The sequence below is a fragment of the Ambystoma mexicanum genome, chromosome 14 (genome assembly GCF_040938575.1).
Source record: "Ambystoma mexicanum isolate Mex_15411 chromosome 14, UKY_AmexF1_1, whole genome shotgun sequence".
In the NCBI taxonomy this organism is placed as follows: domain Eukaryota; kingdom Metazoa; phylum Chordata; class Amphibia; order Caudata; family Ambystomatidae; genus Ambystoma; species Ambystoma mexicanum.
In genome coordinates, this window is record NC_090940.1 from 539,380,273 (window position 1) to 539,405,273 (window position 25,001).

General features: G+C 47.8%; 1 protein-coding gene across 22 annotated transcripts in view; it reads right to left on the bottom strand.

Annotated features, from left to right (window-relative positions):
• Positions 1-25,001, bottom strand: part of EVL (Enah/Vasp-like) — a 965,108-nt gene that overhangs the window by 445,868 nt on the left and 494,239 nt on the right. For 3 of the 22 annotated variants that reach the window (XM_069637817.1, XM_069637803.1, XM_069637802.1), the window contains exon 1: positions 17,751-18,151. The exons of the other annotated variants lie outside the window; for them this stretch is intronic. In XM_069637817.1, the coding sequence (XP_069493918.1) occupies positions 17,751-17,817 (67 nt within the window). In that variant the 5' untranslated portion in view covers positions 17,818-18,151. Of the gene's footprint in view, positions 1-17,750; positions 18,152-25,001 lie in introns of those variants that run through there. 22 annotated transcript variants of the gene reach the window in all.

The window sequence follows — 25,001 nt, forward strand, 5'->3', positions numbered from 1 at the left end:
TCCCTCAGGTAGAAGAGGCTGAACTTATACCAGACTTAGGTTTAGCTAAGCATAATGACAAATCCTATCATAAGCTTTCTCTAAAGTAATTCCCGAAATAGAGGGCAGAGCTCAAGACAGACCCTTCTTTTAAAAAAAAAAAAAAATTGGTCTTTTATATAGGAATGATAGCACCCTGAAGGTCTATCCCAAACCCAGTTAGTAATACCTAGAAGCCACCAAAGGGTAGTCTTAGAACTAGCACACTCACATTTAATTAACCTCTGGTCATCAAGCGGTCACCCGAACTCAGGGTCAAGTTGTCCCTAAATTATATTAGCCGGCAGTCCTCACTGATGTGAAGAATTTTGTAAACACTTGAGCTATCTGTCAAGATTCAGCAAAATTATTTCACCTGCCCCTCTCCAACCTCTCCCGATTATTGAGATACCATATACCCTTTTCCAGAATTGGAATGCCGTTATTGGTCCACTTGAGCCTTCTAAACTGGGGAACACATACATATTAGTCCTAGTTGACAATACAACCCGGTACCCAGAAGCCTTTGCGCTTAGGAACACCACCATCCAGCAGATATTGAAGCATCTCATCCCCTCCCCTTCTTAACTCAGGGGGGATTTCCCAAGGAGCTCCTAACAGATCAGGGAAGTACCTTCATGTCGAAGATCATGGCCAAGGTGAAGGAAATACTGCAAATAAAGATGCTCCGGACATAAGTGTATCATTCCCATAAAGACGTGGTGATAGAGCACTTCAACCAAACCTTAAAGAAAATCTTTTAAAAACTGGTTGAAGCTGACGGAAAGAACTGGGACATGATGATTCTGTGGGTGCTTTTTGCAGTAAGAAAATCCCCTCAGGCCTCCTTGGGATTCTCACACTTTGAACTTTTATATAGTTTGGAGCCAAGAGACTTCTTGGATATGCTCTGAGAAACCTGGGAAGATGCATTTATACCCATCTCCCAAACTGCTCAATGCCCCAAACACCACATGGCAATAGTCTGAGAGGTCGTAAATAAACATTTGGAGCAGTCCCAGGAAAAGACTCAATACTATAAGAAGGCCATTCACCTATCCTTCTCTATACGTCAAAAGGTATTGGTGTTGCTACCTACATCAGAGCAAAAAATGCTCTCTAAATGGTTTGGACCATATGAGATAATAGACAAAAAAAACCTTATTATGCGTTTACCCAGCCAGACCGTAGACAGAAAACCCAAATCTATCATATTAATCTGTTAAAGGAATGGCAGGTGGATCCCACAGAAAACACGTTGGTGACTATGGCCACTCTTAACTGATGAAGGGAAAACAGAACATCTCGCCCGACCTGAGTTAAGTCCTGAACAACAAAAAGATGTTCAAGACTTAGTGCACCAGTTTCCGGACGTCTTTAGTGATAAACTAGGAAGAATCCAACACTTAATGTATAACATTAGAAATCCCCCGGGGAAGGTGATAGACCTGAAACCTCATTGGATTCCAGAAACCAAAAAGGGAACAATCCTCAAGTGGAAAGCATGTTAGATCCCTCTGAAAGTCTGTGGTCCTCAGCAATAGTCCTTGATGCAAAACCATATCAGTTGTGAAGTTTCTGTATTGACCTTCACAAATTAAATTCCATTTCCCAGTTTGAAAATTATCCTATGCTGAGGACAGACGATTTAATTGACAAATTGGTACCTACCAAATACATCTCTACAATTGATCTTACCAAGGGCTATTGGCAGGTTCCGCTAAAAACCCTTCAGATCGGGAAAAAAACTGCTTTTTCCACTCACCGCAAGTTGTTTCAATTGAAAGTATTCCCTTTTCGGACTCCACAGGGCCCCCACCACCTTTCAGTGTTTGATGGACAAGGTATTGCGTACCTTTTCCCATTTTTGTGGAGAATACCTTGATATTGTTACGCTCACCTGGTATCCTCTGCGGCGCCACACGATACTGGATGGAGGTCTAAGCACTATCCCGGACCCCTCTCTACTTGGTTATGTGCCAGAAGTTGGGTAGCACCTTAGGTTTTTGTGCGTTGAATTCTCCGTCTTGCGTCTCTGAGCAGGGGCGCATGGTTGGTGTGGGCGTTCCGTGGACCTAGTTGCTTCACTGGTCCATGTGCCCTTATGTTGGGTCCAGACCGGCTGTGACTCGGACTCTGCTTGCTGTCTTCCAGGTGAGTTTTGTCTTTTCTGTCTTTATTCTGTCTCTTCCTTTCCCTCCGTTTTCTCCATCTTCTCTGCGTCTTGCTCCACTACGCTGTTCCCTAACAATGTCCCTTTTTGTTTTCACAGGGATGGTTGCGATCTCGGAGTTGCCGCGCCGATGGCGAAGACCACGGTGAGTCATTGATGCGCGGAGCGCTGCACTGTTTAAAGGTGTTAATTGCTAACCTGTGTTCTGTTCTCTTCTCTTCTTTGTACAGGTTGCGGTGATGTTCCGGAGTGATGAGCGATCGAAGCACTGCTTGCCCAGGTAAGTGCTTTGTTAATGCTGACCTTGTTCCTTCTCCCTTGCAGGTTGTGGTGAAACCCGGAGATGAGCGAGGTAAGAGAAGTGCAGCGTGCTGCCAGGACCTGCTGCTTGCCCAGGTAAGAATTGTTATCAATGCTGTCCTTGTATCTTTACCTTTGCAGGTTGCGGCGAACTCCGGAGATGGGCGAGGTAAGCGAAGCGCAGGATGGATTCAAGGCTGGTTACTTCACAGGTAAGTGTTCTTGCTTGCTAATGCTGTTCTTGTTCTTCCAGGTTATTAATGGAATCCGGATATAGGGCTTCAGGATCGGGTCGCCGGAGAAGCAGATGAGCAGGAGCTGGACACGGTGAGCGTTACGCTGCAGGAGTGCAGAATAACTCGAAGCGTGTTCTGCTGTTTGGGTGTGGTTTAAATAGCCCAGGTAAAGTAGTTCCAGGCCAAGTAGTTCAAGGCCCAGCCACAGCCAAAACACTAGACTGCATGGCTTGGTTCTAAAGAACTGAGCTGTGAAATAGGCCTCCATGTTGGATTACGGTCCAAAACTGGTATTGCTTTATTCCTGATAATGAGCCTGGCGCCAAAGGCGCCATGACTGACTCCTTGTAGGTTTCTGGGGGTGTTTTAAGGCCCTTGGGGCCAGTGTGAAGGGCTTTAGCCCCATTGCTGCCAGGGGGCTGTTATACCTGAGGGGGTCAGGGGCATGGATCGTGACAGATATCCTCATACATAGTGAAACCTGGGAGGATCAGCTCCGGCATTTATAGGAGATTGTAAGAGCCCTGAGAAATGTTGGCTTGACCGCCAACCCCAAGAAATGCCACCTGGCCCAGTCAGCCGTTAAGTACCAGGGAATTTTTGTGGGTAAAGGTTTGGTACAACTGCAACTAGAGAAAGTAAATGCTGTACACCTGACTGCACCTTCAAAAATTAAAAGGGAACTCTGAGCTTTCTTAGGCCCGACTGGGTGCTACCACAGGTTTTTCCCTAGTTACTCCACCATTACTTCTTGTCTCACAGACAAGCTTAAAAATGCAGTGCCAGAAAAACTGATGGGGGGGAGGGGGTGAAAGTGGGACTAACATAGTTTTGAGACCTTGAAGCATAGTCTATGCAGTGAACCCATCCTCAAAGTCCCAAATTTCAAGAAGGCATTAATCCTCCAAACAGATGCATCCAAAGTTGGCATTGGAGCCGTACTTTCACAGGAATATGGAGGAGTAGAACGTCCTGTCCTGTACATTAGCAGGAAACTCTTCACTCGAGAGAAAAATGGTTTTACTATTGAGCTAGAGGCCCTTGCCATCAAGTGGGCCATGATGTATCTAAAATATTATTTGAAAGGACGAAGGATTAGATTAGTGATTGATAATTTCCCTGTGACCTGGCTAAGCCTAAAAAAAAAAAAAGGAGATACTAACCACAGGATAATGAGATGGTTCCTTGACCTTTAGCCCTACTGCTTCACTGTAGAACACAGGAAGGGAAAGGAACACGGGAATGTCGATTTCCTTCGGTTTCCCATTGATGAACAAGGGGACGGCAGGTAGCTACGGTGAAGGATATGTGACAATTTACGGGATCTTGTCACATTCTCCCGACAGGGGAACACTTCCCAGTGATGCTAGGGGAGGTGTGCCCGCTACGCTCCAATTCCCATATGGGTGACAGTCAGCAGGACCTCACAGGGAGACACTCCTCTCTTGGGGACAAGAACTCCTGTTCCGTCCAGGAACTCCATATAACCTCTCCTAAGGAGTTAACTATAACATCAAAGAATCAGAAGATTCCCTCTAAACCAGTGACTATTTTCTACTGTCATTTTATCAGTAATCAACCTTCAACAACCACTCATACTGAGGAGGGGTGGAGGAGAAGGAGAAGAAGAATGTGAGAGCCATAAATAGTAATCAGTGTTTGGCAGCCAGCTACACTGAGAAGAAGCAGCTAGTGCAAAGCAAGACTAACACACCAAGGAAAGAGACAAACCACTGTGGGCCTACGCTGAGGAGGGCCTAACACTTCCTCATAAAAAACAAGTTAGGACCAATGGAAAGATCTCATCTCATGAGCTAGGAGATTTGAATCAGAGCTGAGCAAGCAATCACTGAACCCCAAGCTGCCAGGTTGTGGAGTGACTGTCTCAGACTTAGGGAAGAGAGAAGCATTTGGGAAGCACAAGCCTCAACTGAACATTTGAGGTAGGCCTGGAGGCGGTGGTGTGACCCAGACAGGGTGGACCGAGCCGTCCATGATCAACGCTGAGACCGTATTAGGAACTGCTCTGCAGAGCCATGTAAGGAAGACGTGAAAGTCCACGCAAGTTGTCTAGGGAGGATAGCTCAAAGGCAACGTGCTCACCTTGGCAGCAAGACAACACTGAGCACCAAAGGTTCGGTCCACTGGTCCACGCTTAGAAACCTCTGGGTATTAAGTGCATTATAAATAACCTATCATATCATATCATGTCGGACGGGAAAACCTGACCCTGCGGGAAGAACCAGTGACACCTATCCTGTATGAAAGAGGTAACAGGAACAGTAGGAGACCTGCCCAGGTGAAGTGCCATGAATTGAAAGAAGATTATCAAGGGACCAATCATACTTGTCGCAGTAACAGTGAATGATGTGAAGATAACAAAGGTTACCAAGGGAGTGACCAAACTCATCCCAGTGCCAGTCAATGTTGGTGAAGAGAAAGCAAACTATCCAGAGAACAGTGTTGCAAGGTATACAATACAAGAAACGATGAGAGAGAATTGGGCAGGGATCAATTGTCCACAGATACTGGAAGAATTGTATGTGAAACTAAACCCAGAGTACAGCAGAAGACCCCAAGTATTTCACAAGTTGACAAGGAACAGAGAGACATTTACTGGTTTGGAGGATAGCCAATACCAGGATCAGTGGCTACAAAGGCTTGGACATGACAAGGAACTGTACCAGTAGTAGGATAGGGGAAGCCCTGGAGGTACAAGAGCCTGTTTTGAAAAAATAAAGGAACTTGTTTAAATAATTACCAAAAGCCATCCCAAGAAGGATAGTTGGGCTAATAAAGCCTGTCCAGGAGAAAGGAGTCATTCTCCTGGACCCCTCTTTTCTTTGTTCCTTTTTGAACAGTGGTAGGGACAAAATAGGGTAGTTTGGGACGGAGGACAGTTCATTACTTTGGATACTCTCACTGACGACAAGCAACCTAGTTAGATTTGCGTTAGGTAGGGCAAACACCATACTATTAAGAGATATTTTTTCAATAAAACTGATTGCTAAAATGCCACCAGTGACTGTCTCCTTCTTCTGACCTATCACAGTATCTAATAATAATAATAATAATAATAATAATAATAATAATATGATTTATTATGCAGCTCAGCCCGTATCTGAAGATTTATAGCTTTAGTGCATGGTGGTCAGAAGGAGGATGGGTACAGTTAACCCTCCTTGGATTCCAAGCTGTGTCCTGCAGACGGACCGCTACTTTAGAGCAAGCAGTTACCTCCAGAGCCAACGTGCCAGCTTAATTACAATATCAAGTGTCTATATAGCGCTTCATGCCATGTTAGGAATTATACTGTGTTCGGCAACCATTTGCAGGGTCCTGTGGCATTCTGGCATATCTGACAGCGAGGGGTTGGATTAGGATAGTGAAGAGATAGGGAAAATGCAAGATAGCCTTGCTGCTTTGTTGATGTGTGCAGACCGAAGTACCCAGAGCTCTGCGTAGTGTTCTGTTTCTAGGTATTAGCCTTAGAGGTATTTGTGTCCAGAGGGGAGCCTTGTGTGTGTGTCCATGGTGCTAGGATGCATTGGCCAGGAATGGGAAACGTAGGTTTGTTATAGGGGTGTAACGTTCATTCAGAGGCCCTTCAATTTCTAGTCGCTGTGATCATGGGTATCATTACAGCCAATTTAATGGTACGAAATGGTTGACTTAGAGCTGTTGGGACTTATCCTATGTACTATAGGCTCAATAGGTATATCTGGAACGGCAATAGGCTTAGCGTAGAGTTTTAGGTCCAACTTTAGGATTATGACATTGGTCCCGATGTTGAAAAGCGTGTCGAAATTTCTGATTTTGTTTCATGGATTGACATTTTGTATAGTGCATTTTCTGCAGTGCTTTCAATACCGTTGGTGGCAGAAAATATACCATCAATAGTAAATTTAATACCGGCATTAATTTTATCACTCAGGATCTGTACAGAGACGTTGAGAGACAGTCTTCATGTAACAGGCAAGGGACAGCTAAGCATTTCTCCAAGGTTATCAATCCATTTTTTGCATTATCCATCTATGGTTTCACTATATTTTTAACAGTTCTACTGTGTTTCTGTGTTTCTTTCTTTGTGGCTGTCCTGTATCACAAGGCACCTGTAAAAAGCAAATTGAGATGCAGTATAGCACGGTTTCCAGTTTGAGAAACAATCATTTTGTTCTATGGCAAATGTGTTCATAGGGTTTCTTTTTGTTACGAAGATGAAAAATAAAAATAGTGTAGCAGCTATCTGCCCATAAATTGAACAGCGCAGAGTGCTTTGGGGTTTTGGGGGTCACCAACTTTCCGTTTGGAGGGAAAAAACACATTTTGGGGTAAAAAGGTTAATTTTGAGGCAAATACATCATATTTTCAAAACCTGATAACTAATCGACAGGGCTTACCTTAAAAGGGCCAGATGCTGGACCTGGAATTATAATTCTAGGAAGATCACTGATGCAGGGGTGCATTGGGGGGGGGGGGATTGTGACTGGTAGCATTGTGAAGAACTAAAACCCTTGGAGAGCTACCTTGTTGGATCTTTGCTCAGCATTGTTTGCCATCCTTTAAGTGTGCAACAATTCATGGGGTTAAAGTTTTGTCTGAAAATGTGAATTATCTCCCGGCTGTTTCAATGGTAACATCTCTTGGACTCCATGGGTAGGGCAGGCATGGAGATTGACAATATAAGTGATTTGTCCATTTTAAGAAAAGTTGCCACACATTTTAATTGAAGGACCTTTAAGGAAACATTTTAGAAAGGTGATATCTTGATGGAAAATAATAAATTAGGAGGCTTCCATACCATTTAATTCTTCGTTTTAATACTGGACACATATTGCTCCATTACAGATGACAACAAAACTGGGTGGAGGGAATTCTTGTCTATTGGCCAAGGCCAAATTGAAGAGGATGGCAAGCTATGCAGGACGTGCAAGTCTTTTGCAGGTACAACATGAAAAATACTGTTACAGGCAAGTCATTTTCTCAAATACACATAGTACTTCCCATCAGATAACAACTGTTAGAGATCCTTTGATCTTTAACAAGGATGGCTCCCTTTTCACTCCCAGCTTAAATTTAACTTCCTCTGTCTAGTCTTCAAAGCCCTCTATTGCCTTGCCCCTCCCCATCTATCCTTCCTTCTCGCTTTCTACATCCCTTCTCGTTCTCTCCGTTCGGCAGATGTCTTCCTTCTTTCTGCTCCTCCACCCTGTGCCCCTTCCCGCTTCCGCTCCTTCCAACGTCTTGTTCCTTTCCATTGGAACCGCTTTCCCCTCCCAATCCGCTCTACCACCTACCCCTCATTTCGCACCTCTCTAAAATCCTACCTCTTCCATTCACCCCCCCTAGCATCTTTCAGCTCCCTCTTTCTCCATTGAACCCTCCTCCTCCTTCACCTCTTAACCCTCCTCTCTCACTTCAGTCCCCCTCCATATGCACTTAACCTCACCAATAATGTAAATTGTTCCCTGTACTGTTTTCTGGCTTGATTCAATGTTATGTATTGCTTGTTGTAATTGCTTGTTCCCCATGTAAAGCGCTTTGGCTTAAAGCGCTATATAAATCTAAATAAATACAAATAAAGAAATACAAAATCATTTTAAAGTACAAGTCATTTCTCGCAAAGCATTTTCTATTTTCTTGAAGTGTAATGTAAAGTTTATTATATTACAATGTAATGTAATGTCTATTACGTATTCGCAGAGCCCACACTGAAGTCAGGCGCTTAAGTATAGAGAGCTGCTATAGACAGATATAGAATCAACGACGACAATAAAAGCTGGCAAATTCCCATGACGGGTAGTATAGCTCAGTGGCAACGTGCTCTTCTTGGAAGCAAGACGATACAGAGAAACACAGGTTGGAGTCCTGTGTCCGCGCTTAGAAACCTCTTCAGTATTAAGCACGTTATAAAAAGCCAAATATAATTAGAATTTAACATGCCAGCAACCACTAAGTCAAACCATGTGCTCCCCATCCAATAAATAGCTGTTAAAGATAATTGTGCAATACTAGACATCTTTGGCAAAGACATTTGCCTGCACTGTAATGCACAGTTTATTTAGTATGGTTCAGATTACGGTCCACTAAAGACCCAGACAATTAACAACACTTCCAGACTAGAATAATATCAGATAGGCATTTCAAAAATATCACATAATATAAAGATATGGCAGCATGCAATACCCTGCATAGCAGATTTTCAGTCTCAGCATGCAATAACCCTGCAGAGTAGATTTTTTGTCTCAGCATGCAATAACCCTGCAAAGTAGATTTTCAGTTTATGTGATTGAACGCTTCTGTAAATGGCAGTCCTGTACGACTGGCAGTACTTACCACTTAGAACCAGCGGTAGATTTATCACACTTTTAGGAATGAGGCCCATAGGTAGATAGGAACTATTATATGTGTTAGATTAATTTAGCTGGAATCTTTGTTGTTAGTTGTGGATTATGCAGTAGTTGTAATGATCTGAGAAGGTTTACATAAATATTATGGTTTTTGGTATGCTTCTACGTTTAGGATAATTTTTCACATATCCTGATGCCCCCTCGACCCCACCGAACATGAAAAATAACCTAGGTGTACTTTAACTTGTCTTAGAAATGTATCGTTTCTGCACCTTTTAAGCAGTCTACTTGTTGAACAACAACTGTATTGTTGCTTCTGCTTCATGGCCTTTGAGTATAGGCCAGGTGAACCAAGAATGTGAGTCTTGGTAACAAAAAATTAGATTTCTTTTAATAGTATCCACTTTTGAAGTTATCAGTGCATCTTTTTCAATTGCATGTCCACTTTTCTGAGATATGAGGAAACATTAGAATGTTAAAAAGGCAGACAAAAAGCCCAAATGTGATTACAAAAATAATTCCTGTCATACATCATTTTAAAAGATGATTTTAGGACTAAACATGTTCCTAATTTTGAAATGCTTTGGATTTCGCACCTTGAAACACTTGTGTATAGCTGCGCTATAAATGCCATATCATAGGCTTATAACATGTTCGAATGGAAATGTCGGTATATAGCACACAACACCAGCGCTTGTGAAAGCACCATCCATACTGGCATTCTATCAGTAGTCTCACCACCACGAAGTAACATTTCTAGCCCTAACAAAATAGTGTTGTGCCTACGTTTGCCAGGGGGGCAGTGCAGGTGTGCAACTGGCAGGGAGGGGACTTGGGCCCGAGATCAGAGGGTAGCCAGGTAACCAGGGCAGATTCAGTTTCAGCCAGGAAATCAGCAGGGGAGAGGAGGAGAGAAAGCAGAAGCAAAGAGGAAGGTCTTCAGGTCCTTCCAGAACCGGAGATTGTTCTCCTCAAGTTTCAAAGAGACAGGGAGGCTGTTCCAGAGGGAGGCCCCAGCAGAAGAAAGAGATGTATCACCATCTTGTTGCTTGGAGAAGCGACTGGCCCTGAGGGAGTTGGAGGCGGATGAGCAAAGCCGAGAGGGAAGATATTTAGGAAGAGAAAATTGAAGGTATTGAGGTCCCAGGCCCTAGAAGGCCTTGTGGACAATGCAGAGGGTCTTGAACTTAATCCTTGCCGCCACTGGGAGCCAGTGCAGAGATTTCAGTCCTGGAGAGCTACGATCCCAGGGCTGGAGACCTAAGACAAGTCTCGCAGTCCTGTTTTGGATGAGTTGCAGAGGGCAGAGAGTAGAGGCAGGCAGATTTAGAAAGAGGCTGTTGTAGTAGCACAGCCTGGAGAGAACCAGAGCTCTGGAGACAGTGAGCTTCTGGGGGAAGGAGAGGAAAGGAAGAATACCTCTGAGGAGGTGCAGCTGGTAGTGTGACTTCTTAGAGACATCAGAGATGTGAGGAGAGAAGGAAAGTGGGGAGTCGAAGATGACCCAGAGGTTTTTAGCCTCACAGGTGGGAGCAGGAAGAAGGCCAAGAGAGGCGCGCCAGAGAGTGATAGGAAAAAAGTGATAGCAGACAGACAGTCGGAGATGAGAGAAGGAGAAGAGGTGGCAGAAGGGAGCCTGAAAATGAGTTGTGGGTCATCCACATAGCATTGAAAGTTGGGGTACAGAGCGGCAATGCGGTGGGCAAGAAGAGCCAGCTATTGGTTGAACAGCCGGGGAGAGAGGTTTGACCCCTGGGGAACACCACAGATAGAGATAGAGACGGAGGAGAGGAAGGACCCAAGTTGGACCTGGGAGGGTCGATCAGAGAGGAAGGAGGTCAGCCAAGCCAGGGCCTGATCGGGGATACCCAGGTTATCACGGAGATGGTTGAGCAGGATGGCATGGTTGACTGTGTCAAAGGCAGGATAGAGATCAAGTAAGATGAGGACACAGGGGGTGTTGGAATCAAGGTTGGAGAGCAGGTCTTCACGGATGTTCAGGAGAGCAGTTTCGGTGCTTCTGGGAGCTCTGGCGTCAGACTGATGGTCATGGAGACAACAACAGATTCAGTGTGAAGATTAAGCTGGGAGATGGACAGCTTTTCCAGGAGTTTGCCCCGGAAAGGAGTGATAGAGATTGGATGATAGTTAGCCGGGCAAGAAGGGTTGGCAGAGAATTTAAGAAGAGGGTGCACAAGGGAGTGCTTCAGGGGGGAGGGGAAGACTCCAGTGGCAAAGGGGTGGTTGCAGAAATCAGCCAGAGCAGGAGCCAGGGTGTCAATGTGGTCCTTAATGGTTTTCAAGGAACAGGGGTTAACGTGAGGTCCCACTTTCCTTTACGCCTAGAGAGGGTATGCACAGCTGGCTCACCTCACAAGGGGGGCTCCCCTTTGGGGAAAAGGGATAAAGTCCCTCGATTTGTCACAGCAGCCTGCCGTGCTTGTAGCATGTAAGCCTCTTTAGAGACTGTGACGACACTCCCACCATTTTTATTGGCAAAGCTTCGAATGTCGCTGATATACCTCGATGGTATGATCCCCGCTTTCTCAATTGGATTAGTCCAATTTCCCCTTTCAGTCATTCTCATGCCCAAATAATTGTGAGTATTTTATTAGTTTGATTGTCTCGTTGGTTTGATTTAAGTTCTGATTCTGGGACTTTCTCCTATTTTCTTTGAATACCATTGTTTTGGTTCTCGATTTGTGCCATCAGTAATACCATTGATGATCTAAGTAATGACATAGGTGATGTCATCAATTGTGTCATTAGTGATGTTATCAGTGTTGTCTGACTTCCAGTGATGCTATAAATTGTGTCATATGTGATGTCATCAGTGTGTTTTAGTTTCCAGCAATGTCAACGATGACATAATATATCATAAGTGAGGTCATACATGATGTCCTCAATGTACCCAAGGGCTGCACAATGGGGTGGCTCTTTGTTAAGGTGGAGAAGCTTCAAACACTTGCTGAGTTCAGGGGTTTTGTGGCTTAAACTGGCACCTTAGGTACACTTCCGCTAAAGTATTTTCACTAAATTTCTATTTTTTTGTTGCTGAACTAGTTCATCTTAACTGTCTTAGTGAATATTTTCTTGCTAAAATATATACATTTATTTGCAGTACACATACATACACACACAGATATATACATATACAAGTAAAACATACATCACATACAAACAGGCATATATTATTCCATTGCGCTAGCGCATGGCATAGTTAAGGTTAAGTGAGATTGGCTATGGAACTTCCAAAAATAATGTTTTCATAAAAACTTTTGAACTGTTAGATGAAGAATTCTGGAAAATAATTTACAGTAAAATGTCCCTGCATCAACAATTTCAGAATGTTGTCCTGGATGGCTTTATATATTTTCTTAAATTGTTGTTTCGAACTGCATTTAAAATTGGGGGTTCTCATATAAAACATCTGGCCCAAATGTCTCAAAATTGGGCGATTCGATTTTCAAGATTTTTTGCACGTACCTAGATCTTATATGGAATTAATGCACTGTAAAAGAAAATGTGAAAGTTGAGCTGGCCACTTCTGAGATAATCAACTTTTAAGATGTGCTTGCACATCACGAATGTGCATGTTTTATATAAACTGTACATGCAAAATATGTACATTTCCACAAAGTATAAATATGAACATTCACAACGTATCTTTTCATATGCATGTGAGACATACAGGAGAGGTACATTCCGTTCCGAACATGTGCAATATGTACAACTCTTGTACACCTTTATACTAACTGAAAACTGATATTAAAGTTACCCCTCACTTTAATGTGAGCTTTCATATGCATATGAATTTAGAAGTGATGCACACAATAAATATACACTGTCTATTGGAACTGTACATGTACCTATACCAGGGTGAAAAATTTCAAGTTGCAAGTTAATAGCCATCAATAAAACGTCAGTTGCCACCTCATTTCTATATATGCAGATAATGCATAATTTCTTATTCGCCAAAAATCAATTATCACCAAATAAAGGCTTGTGGAAAGTGCACATTTTGGGCCCTGACCGGTATGACATTGTTCGATCGACAGTTCATTTTTCAAAAACTCATCGGAAAATATAGGGGGTGGGGAACAGGGAGTATATAATAGAGGAGGGTGGACTAGAGGGGGAACCCCCCCCCAGAAATTACTACAGTTTAAATTTCTAGGAGTTTTTTGGGCAAAAAAATTATCAAAAAATGAACTGCCAATGTAGGGACATAGAACTGACCTGACCTATACACGAACACATGTATGAAGAGACATCAAAGTAAGGTTGACTTTTAATTTACTTTTCAAATGTATATGAGACAAAGAGGACTTGTAAAGTGCATACATTTACAATCTGTCTGTACAACTCTTATACGTATACAAACTCACAAAGTTAAACCTCACTTTAATGTGAGTTTTCGTAAGTTAGGATGCATATATGACTTGTCCATTGCATGAATGGACACCAAACACTCATACGATACTCATATGACATACACTTAAAATGCCAGACACTTACACACCAAACACTCATAAAATGACGGCACAGTCCCTTGGACACACAATCTTATGACACACACAATTCAGACACACCTTATTTTAGGACACAAACACAACACATGCTATTATGACACCTGCTCAGAATCAATGCACATATCCTATACGAACTGTGCACGTATATGTAGAAGTTGTACATTTGGTACATGTACTATATGTACAATGATGTACGTTTGAAAACTCGCACTAAATGGATGACTGACTGAAGTAATTGTTCATAGCTATACAAAATCTATAAGATATGTAAATTGCACAGATGTACTAAATGTAAACCCTTTATACGCCTCAATAACATAAAAACTCACATCAAAGCCACAGCTCACTTGAATTTGGGTTTTCATACATATGGGAGGCACATGGGACATGTGCATTTCATATGACTTTGTACAACACACTATACGCTGCTTATACACCATAGAAACATGACCAAACACTTACACCACTGTTAAGACGGATTTCTGAACTCTGTCCTGGAGGGGCAGAGGTTCAGAAGGCCAACCTAATTACTTGGAACAGGGTAACCTCTGGACAAGCCAGACCAATCAGGGTAGCGATCGCGGCGGTCAAGACTAGGTCTCAAGAGGGGTGAGGGGGACTGAAAGCCCACAATGAGCACACAAAGCAAGGACACTTACAAATTACTCCAAGGCGGTGTTACATTAAAAATATATACACATTTATTATAAGGCCTTTGTAACATTGACCGTAGTGAGAAATCACAATATAACTCTAGTAAACCAACACATACCAAACCAATACAATATATATACAAATACAAACGAGTCTAACGAGTTAGACGCACAAAATGTGTAGACCACCTAGAAGGGGAGGAAAACAGGCAGTGCGAATAATAATTAGACCCAGTCCGCCTTCAGAGGCACCTAACTAAAAGGAAGTCCAAGCCCTACGAAGAGTGGAGCCTTGTGCTCAAAAGTACCTGCACACGCTGGTGCCAACGGGCAAAAGGGGAGTCTCTTCGAGGGAATCAGGCAGTTTAGTTCGATGAACAAATGAAGATGAACAGAGCTCCGTGACTCAAGTGCAGCCTCTTCTGTGGGCAGAAGCAGAGCGCGAGTACGGAAAGGCGTGCTGTTAGACACAGCGGGGAAACGCTATGGGCTCCTGCAGGAGGGCGACCAGTTCCTAGCGATGCTACTCACCGGTCCCCGATGCAGGCAGACCCAGGCTTCTCCGTGTCAGTTTCGGTGCTGGCAGGTTCAGATACGAGCAGGGGACGTCTCGGCGTCGTGTAGATTCCGCAGCAGCAGAAGTTGAGTTGAGGATGTCCCAAACGCAGTGAACCCGCACAGTTTGTTACCACAGCAGGGCAATGGAGCGGCCGTGTGTATTTCAGCCCAATGTACACTACTCACTTCAGACCTGGGAATGCCAAGTGTATAAATCGTGTGAGAGTGACAAGGACTCGTAATACAAAACAACCTGACGGCGGTTACAGAGCAAGACTCCTGGGTAGGCTGGTCAGTCTGCTGGATGGCCCAGAGACACTTCCGAAGGCTTCCGTGCAGGAGATGGTGAAGATGCCGAGAATAGTTGTTCCCACTATTCCAAGGGTCGAAGTACCAGTACAGGCCTTCTCGTTGGATCAGAGGTAGAAAGGGTTTCACAAAGCGACAGCAGTGCAGAGTAGTCCTTCAGCGGGTCACCAGCAATTCCTCGGTTCAGCCTCGTGGTTGCAGGATACTTGGCTCCTGTATTCCTTTGTTCGTGAGAACTCAGGAGATCGACATGGCAGTGGTGTTTCCAGCCCCCTCTTATCCACGGTTCCCTTCGCGCCAAAACGGAGGGGACCCAATGGGAGATCCGCTCATAAAACACTCACACCATATGTGGACCTATCACGGACCACGGGGGTCCCAGGCATTCACACCACCCTAGACTCTCTGGTGCCCAGGATGTGTATTGGGACCAGACATCCCAGCCCCCATCCTGGAGGCACACACAAGGCCTGTAGAAGCCCGCAAAAGCATCTGTGTTTCGTGGGAAAGTACATGCCCAAATAAGGAAGGCCCCGGGTCGGCTCGACCTGGGGGAGGTGAAGGGGGCAAGACGGTCAGCGGACAGGACAAAGAGCCTTTTGGTCTGGCTATTTTGGAAGCCAGGCCACCATTTTGGGCTAAGCGCGAGAAACGCGCTTAAACGCCAAAAGGTGTTCAAAAACACAAGAAACGATCGCTGCCACCAGTCCCGTCCGTGATTCACTTGCACCGTTCATTTACAATCCAAAGAGAGTATCTAGGGCCTGTGGAAGACTAGAGACCCAAGAGAGCAGTAACTTAGCTTACAGTGCCCTCTTGTGCCATGTTGCACGAAAGCTGCAACATGATAAAAGAACTACGGAAAACATTTCCCGATACTGACTGTCTTAAGGGCATGTCAGTTTCCCCGTAAGAATGGAGCGAAAGCCCAGAGGAGTGTGGCAGAAGGCTGCACTTCGCTGGCAAAGTCTAGATCATGGTGAAAACAACAGCAAAAAGTTTTGGGGGTTGCCACATGGAAGGAAAATTACCCACAATTAAGAAATCTTTCCTAACAACCACACACACACTTACACCAAAAACACTTACGCCACACATGCATGCCACCTAATTGTCTACATATAGAAAAGCTAGAAGACATGTGCTAAATAATTGCACATCTTGTAAACGAAGTGGATTGAAGGTGTATGAAATGCACATTACGTACACTACTATGGAGGTCATGTTGCTCCAAGGTGTAATTTAGCGGCAGGGAGCAGTTATGTGTTGACATACCCGTAGGCAACTCCCTGCCACCAAATGTTTGTAGTTTGCACACAAAGTGCAAAAATGAGTAAACGAGGCAGCCTTTACTTTTAATTGTGAGCGCCGTTTGCCATGCTCGCATGGCAAGCAGTGCTCACAATTTCTATTAAATGTTGCCCAATATGCTCAAATGTCGGGCAGTGTTTAATTTCAATCGTGAACACTTCCTGCCATGCGAGCATGGCAGGAAACATTTACAATGGATCCTTATGGGGTCTGCCAACATTATGTTAGAGCAATGGACCTCATATAATGCTGGACCTCATAGGGATCTCCAGCATTTGCACAGGCATTAAAATCCATGCCGGTGCAAATGCTGAAGTATTTTCAAGGCGGAGAGGAAGAAAGGCGACGTAAATGCAAGTTTTGTTCCACCATTTCTCTCCGCCATACAAATGAATGAAAATGTGTGGTGATGTTAATGGAAGGTGTAAAAGTCGCAGGGCTTTCAGCATTGCATTAACGTTACGCCCCCATAAAAAATAAGTTCCTATAGTTCTAAAAACACATCAGTCAGAAAAGACAATATTCATTTGTATGTATGACGTATAGGAGAAATAATGTAAACTGCATTGCTCATGCGCTAATACACTTGTAACATATACTCAAACTATTTGTCATACTCCCCACAAAAACACTGAAATTAAGATCTAAAAAAACCTTTATCATAAAAGAGTTCAGGTTAACATAACAAAAAGATATGTCTACAAAGAGCGAGTCCAAGAACAGCAAGATACAATCACTACACATTCAACCGTGAAACTCAATGGATAAACAATCACTCCGTACCACTACAAATCCAACCTTTACACTCACTTCAAGTATTAAGCTGGTTACATCAAAACGATAGTTCAAGTGAGTGCTAAGGTTGGATTTATAGTGGTATGGAGTGTTTATCCTTTGTTTTAATACTGAATTTGTAGTGCTAAACAGTTGAGTGTTTGTAACTTATTGTTATTATCCCCGCTCTTTGTAGACTTTCTATTTGCTAATTACCACCCTCATCTCTTTATTTAAACGTTTTTTCATCTTACGGAAATATAAATACATACGCCTACCGACCCCGCCCATATGTAAACACATTAGCTGTCAGAGTTTAAATAAGAGTGTGCCCCATAATGCCTGCCACCCAATGTGCCAGCATGAAAATTCCCAATATTTTTTTTAATTACAGTTTGTTAAAGAGCGCCAAAGTTATTACTTTACAGGGAGTGCTTTTCCTGCGGGAAACCAAAGGTTACCATCACGCATTTAAATAGGGCGTGATGGCGGATTCTTCCCACTTCAGTGGTAGGTGCCATTATGGTCCCACTTACAGGTCAGGTTGATCGTGGTCCAGGTAACTCTCTTGAGGTGTCCGTGCCGAGCCCTCCGGGCGGGCATGGTACGTGCACGCAGCTACCTCCCACCAGGATGCTCCCCGAAAGGGGCCGGCGGGGGGGCTAGCAGGCTCTTCCGCCCCTAGGGGCCCGCATGTGACAGGAAGGAGCGCGCGCCGGTGCGACACATCAGGCGCCGGCGGCAGCAGCAGCTCGCGCGCAGGGCGGCGCTGCGTCAACATTGGTCCTGCTCAGGCGAAACCCATGCGCGGGGGAACCTCGCAGGGACGTTAAAATAAACGTCACCTGGAAGGCGGCCGGGGCGCGCGCGCTGCGAGACGCCAGTGGATATTTCGGAGCGGGAGTCCTCCAATCAGAGGCGCGCTGACGGGAGAAGCGGGCGCAGGCCCTTCTAGACCATATATGTATTGGGCGAGGCAGGCCCGCAGGGCAGTGAAACTGGAGACGGGCCCTCGGGCTCCCCGTAACCAGCGTCACATGTCACTTGTCAGTGTGAAATATGGCGGGGCCAAGAGCGGATGTGTTCAAAAGGCCGGCGTGAACGTGTGTGAAAAACGAGTGTGGAGAGAAAAGGAGTGTTCACTGTACATCCCAATTCAAACGTCAAAAAGAAGTGTCGAGAATTTTAGATGCTTGGATGACACCCCGCACACACTGCCACTTCCCCTCTTCCAAAAAGGGATATGTTACATACATACTTAGCAATTATAAAGCAAACATTATACCTGGTTGCAAAATAAATAACAAGCCAGACACTTCAATGCTCGCCGGCCACAGTTGAAAGGGCCCAGGTATTTTTTTGTTGAGTGAATCTGTGGCAGTGCCTTAGGTTTCAGAGAAATGTTTAAGACTCGCCATATGTTCCCGTCAGCCGTTAACAGCTGGGTAAACACTGCATGACTTTACACAATAACATTGGCACATTAACTGCTCCGTTCAGCACACGCCTGTGGTGCCGCCCCGTGAAGGGATACGCACGCGGCGGCGTGACGTTGCACGTCGCCGCGTGCGCCTTAAATAAACGGGGCGTTCCCGGCCGCGTCAGAGCGACCGGGGAGCCCGAAGCGTACAGACGTGTTGGTGTGTAGTCTGTGCGCGCATGGGCTCGCGGGCACGCAGCGGGGGCACCCAGAGACCCCCCAACAGTGGCGACGAGTGTCGGATGCCCGGGCCCGGCGGTGAGCGCGATCCCGGACATAATTTTTCATTTCAAGTGAAGCATCCGTGGATGTTTCGCATCGCGCCGAGGCCGCGGACCACACGCGGCTGGCGGCCATTTTACCCACGAGGTGGAGGATCTTCCAACAGCTCCGGTTTGGAGCAGGAAGGCCATCCAAGCCTAATTTTTGGAGTAACTGACTGCGGGCAGTACAACCTGCAGGCCCATGCCAGAATTTTGTCATTTTGGTGAATTTTCAGGCGGTGACGTCGTGTTGTAGCTGGAAGATGGACTGAGGTGGCTGGGCCTTCTCAGCCCATTCCTTTTGAAGCTCAATTTTTGGACACTCTCATCCACGGATCCTTGTCAGGAACCTCTTCAACCCCTTCATCATCATCACGTGGGGGATGACGCTCCAGCTTCTGCGGCCCACGTGGACATAAGGCGTCTTGAGGTACTCTCCGTCAACCCTTTCATCATCACGTGGGTGGTGGCAGTGTGGGGAGTGGTGCAAGTTGCGGCCCTCGGAATTGGAACAAGGGTGCCTGTGCGCTTGCGCCTAGGAGTGATCCTGGTGCCCTGGAGGGTGCGACTGCCACGGCTTCGGAGGATTCGCTGGATGAAGATCTAACAGACCTGTTCCAGCAGAAAACCCCACGCCCGACGACGTCTGGACTGCCTGCACAACCGGTGGGTGCCGCCCCCCCTCCGATCCAACCACCACCCCTGGCCATGGCCCAAGCCAGAGCGCAAGCGGCCCTACAGCCAATTCCGGAGTTTGATGCTACGGGCCCCCCATCCAGCCTGGGGCCCCGATGGAGGAGATGGATTGGAAGGCTAGACATGTACTTTCGGGCCGCCCAGGTCACGGACGATGACAGCATGGTGGCCACGATGCTCTACTCCGCAGGAGTGACTGTGCAAGAGATCTTTGAATCGTTGACTCCAGCGGGTAACTCATATGATCAGGCCAAAGCAGCCCTCCTGGCACATTTCGTCCCCCTTGCCAATGTCGACTTTGAAAGGTTCGTCATGCTGTCGGCCAAACAGAAGGAAGAGGAGACGCTTGACACCTTCTATGGCCGCCTGCGCCGCCTGTCACAAGGGTGTGCGTGGGGGGATGCGGAGGACATGATAAGGACCATGCTGATCCAGGCATGCTCGTCAGGCAAGCTGAGGCGACAAGTCCTAAGAGAGCCCGGACTCACGCTGGCCAGGATCCTGGAGCTCGGGAGGTGCCATGAGGTGGCGGAGGCTCGAGCCAACAAAATGGAGGCCGGTTCCCGCGCTGTGAAACCGGAGGAGGTGTGCGCCGTCTGGCGGGGCGGCAGAGGGGTGCGAAAACCCGGTACACCTCCCAGAGACAGAGCGGGGAAGCCGGTAGAGTCGTGCCAGAAATGCGGTTATGATCTCCCCCACTCATCGGAGTGCATGGCCAAAGGAAAGGTTTGTGGACGCTGTGGGGTGCCTGATCACTTCTCGAGGGTGTGCAGGGCGACTCTGCCGGTACTGATCCCGAGAGGACAGCCCCGTCTATGGGCCCCGCGGCAGTACCGCCCGCCGAAGGTAGCTCAGGTGGAACAGGTGGAACCAGAGGAGGCCCTGGCGGAAGAAGTGGAGGAGGAGGAGGACGAGGAGAACATCTTCTTCGTCTCCAGCATGGAGGTCCTCAAGGGAAGGAGCAGAAGACAGCCGAGGTGTGTCGTGGAGGTAAACTGCTCGCCAGTCCCAGTGCTAGTTGACACGGGAGCCTCTGTCAATGTCATGGCGAGAGGACATTATGCTGCGCTCAACCCAGCCCCGAGGCTGGCGACGCCAAGGGCCCGTATCTTCGCATTTGGTGGGCGGGAGCCCTTGCCACTCGATGGGGTATTCATTGCCAAGGTGGAACACGACGGGTCGAAAATCAGAGCCCGCTTCTATGTGACTCCAGTGAGCAGCAACACCCTGCTCAGCTGTGCGGCAGCGGAGGCCCTTGGAATAGTCAGCTTCGCCTATTCAGTATACTTGGAGGACATCAACGACCTGCTAGACAAGTATGCTGACATCTTCAAAGGGATCGGGAGGATGAACGGCGACCCCGTGAGGCTCCACATCGACGAGTCGGTACAGCCCATAGCCCTGAAGCACAGGCGAATCCCATTTCATCTAAGGGACCAGGTGGACAGGGAACTCGATAACCTGGTGAACCTGGACGTAATTGAAAAGGTGGAGGGCCCCACACCCTGGGTATCCCCCATTGTCGTGGCGAGGAAACCGAAACAACCGGACTCCGTCCGAATCTGTGTGGACATGCGGTTGCCCAACAAGGCTATCAGGAGAGAACGACACCTGACCCCGACGATTGATGACATCATTGCGGAGGTGCAAGGGGCCCGTTTCTTCTCGAAGTTGGACTTACGGGCTGGGTATCACCAAGTTGTTCTCCACCCAGAGTCCCGTTATATAACGACTTTCACCACCCACAGGGGACTCTACAGGTACAAGCGTCTGAGCTTTGGAGTGTCGTCTGCAGCTGAGGTATTTCAGAACTTGATCCGAGGCGCTCTCGCAGACCTGGAGGGCGTCCTGAACATTAGCGACGACATTCTGGTCTTTGCGAGGACTGAACCAGACCACCTGAAACGCCTAGCCAGGACTCTCGAGAGGCTACAGTCGCTGGGGCTCACCCTCCACAAGGACAAGTGTGAGTTCTCCGCCCGACCATTGAGTTTTTTGGTTTCATCTTCAAGGAGGGCGGGGTGTCTCCTGACCCCAAGAAGGTCCAAGACATCAAGGCGGCACGACCCCCTGAGTCCGCATCAGAGGTGCGGAGCTTCCTCGGAATGGTGACGTACTGCGGGCGTTTCATCAAGAATCTCGCCTCGAGGTCGGAACCTCTGAGGGCCCTGACGAAAAAGGACACCGTCTGGCAGTGGGGCCCGTTAGAACAAGCGGCATTCGAGGACATTAAAGGTGCCCTAACAGCAGAGGACACCGTGGCTTTCTTTGACCCCGCCTTGGCGTCGGAGATTGTGGTGGACGCCAGCCCGTTTGGCCTCGGGGCAGTCCTCACCCAGGTGAGCAGAGATGGGGGAATGAGGCCCGTGGCCTATGCGAGCAAGGCCCTCTCCGAGACCGAGCAGAGGTACTCACAGATTGAGCGAGAGGCCCTGGCGGTTCTGTGGGGGTGCCGGCATTTTCGGCTATATGTGCTGGGGAGACCCGTGACAGTGGTAACAGACCACAAACCACTGATTCCAATCATGGCCGGATCCTCCTCCAAACCACCAGCCAGGATCGAGCGATGGATGCTGGCCCTCCTGGAATATGGCGTCAACCTCATCTATAGGCCAGGGGCCAACAATGCGGCGGACTACCTGTCCAGGCATCCGGTGGGCAGGGATGGGCCCGCACAAGAGTCGTGTGCCGAGGAGGCCGATGATCACGTGAGCATGGTGGTCGAGAGTGCCACCCCCAATGCAATGCCGCTGCCCGAACTGGAGAGCGCAGCAGCCAATGACGAATGCTTCCGCATCCTGAGAAGCTCGATGCAATCGGGGTCCTGGAAGGCCGTGCTGGAGTTGGTGGCCGGGCGCACTCAAGAGGCCAAGGTGACCCTCGAGCAACTCTGGAAGGTGAGGGATGAACTGTCCTTCACGGAGTCGGGTCTGCTGCTGCGGGGTGATCGCCTGGTGGTGCCGGGCTCCAAGGTCCACGAGGTCATCAACCTGGTACACCAGGGACACCAAGGGGCCGCCAAAACGAAGGCGAGGTTGAGGCTGAAGGTGTGGTTCCCCGAGCTGGAGAGGAAGGTGGACGACTTCGTAGCGGCCTGCGTATGGTGCCAGGCGGCTTCCCCTGTACAACGGGAGCCCGAGATCGAGGTAATGCCACGGGGGACCCGCCCGTGGGAAGTCGTGCATGCGGACTTCGGATCCACAGCCGTGGGTACTCACTTCCTAGCCATCGTCGATGAGTACTCACGATACCCGGAGGTGGAATTCGTTGAGTCGGTGGCATTTGAGCACGTGGTGGGCGCTGTGGAGAAAATCTTTGCCACCCATGGGTTCCCCGTGACCCTGTGCTCGGACAATGGATCCCCATTCCAGAGCGCGAGGTTCTCGGAATTTCTTGAGAGCTGTGGAGTGGCCCACCGAAAGGTGTCCCCATTGTGGCCCCGCGCGAACGGGGACGCAGAAAGGCTGATGAGGACGTTAAACAAGACTTTCCGGATAGCTCAGGGACAAGGCCAGCCTCTCCAGCGGGCGCTATACCAGTTCCTGAGAGTATACCGCACTACCCCACATGCTTCAACTGGGGTGGCCCCGGCTGAGGCTCTATTCCGCAGGTGCCCCCGAGGTCTCCTCCCGGAGGTGCAGGAGAAGGTACCCGGTGTCATAGACGACCAAAGGGTGGAAGCGGAGCGACTGGCAAGGACCCATCAGGAAAACCTACGGAGGGGTCTTCGTCCGCAGCGGCTGGAACCGGGCGACGAAGTGTTGATTAGGAATCGGCATCCCCATGGGAAACTCTCGCTTCCATATGAACCCGAGCCGCTGGACGTAGTGGCAGTGAAGGGGTCGATGGTGACGGCATCGGATGGGAAGTCGGCCGTCACCCGAAATGTGAGTTTCTTCAAGAAACTGGGGGACTCTCGGACTGAACTCCCGCCTGACCCAGATGAGACGGTCCCCCCGGACGATGACACCCCCCGGGGGGAATGCGTGGGGTCACCAGCACGAGACACTGGAGCGGCCGGGAGTCCAGCGACGGAGGTAGGTGGGAGGTACCCCCAGAGGGCTGGGCGAGGGAGACCTGCCTACCTCGGAGACTACGTGCTGGGGCCGATTGACTGTGTTCCGGAGTGAAGGGGATCCGGGAGGCTGTTAATAAAAGGGGGCCTGGGGTTTGTGAGTTCACAACTGACAGTGTGTGCAGTGACATGTTTGATGTGTTTGTTTGTTGTTGTTCCTCCCGGGAAAAAGGAGGAGTGTGGTGCCGCCCCGTGAAGGGATACGCACGCGGCGGCGTGACGTTGCACGTCGCCGCGTGCGCCTTAAATAAACGGGGCGTTCCCGGCCGCGTCAGAGCGACCGGGGAGCCCGAAGCGTACAGACGTGTTGGTGTGTAGTCTGTGCGCGCATGGGCTCGCGGGCACGCAGCGGGGGCACCCAGAGACCCCCAACAACGCCCATTGAGCTCGGCATTGCTGCTACAACGACGACTGGTCCGCTGTGTTAAGCTCTACTTTGTGCCTAATTTAGATTACTACGATATTTTTCTTAGATATGCATCCAAACACAAATACTGCGGTAAGCATGCAGTAACGGGATGGATCTTCATTATTCAGAGTTATGGAGACCATTCTGTTATTTCTCATTTTGAAGTCCCATTGGGCTTTATTTGATTGCATATTACTGGTAATCACCGCATGCGCCCACTACAAGGTATTGGTAATACCTGGATCTCTTATAAATAATCTCCACTACCCCGAGTCCTACTCTTCCCCATCCCAGTCCTTCACAAATGCGGTGGACCCACCTCCCAGACAGGTCCCACAAAAAGTCTGTAGCAACACTACCCTTACCACAGAGGAAGGGGTTCCTCCACTCAACACTTGATCACATATGTGAAGTCTCCACCCCTTTCTCCACCTGTTTATTCCCCAAGCCAATGACCAGGTCCCCTCAGCAAGGGAAGGTAGGCTTGGAAGCAGGACTGTGACGAATACGAGTAAAACTCTGGGTCAGGATTACAGCCTCATCCCTACACCTCATCCAAGTCCTTCGCAAATGAGAATATATAAATCCGGCTTCATCATGCAACCAAAACCCAGAACAGGAGTATGACAAAAGTGACATTTCACAGCAACATTGAAACTAATGGTGCACATGATCAGTACCGCTGTACCAAAAGCGCAAATCTCGCCTGGAAGCATTACGTGATAGTGGGCCTCATAACAAGTCTGGCGGTAACCCGCCAGTTGCCGCCAGACTGTAACACCTTTCACGGAGCCTGATATCCCGGTGTCATCAGGACACTACATGTCCCGGCAGCCTTGGATATCAGGTACCGGAAAATGTTAG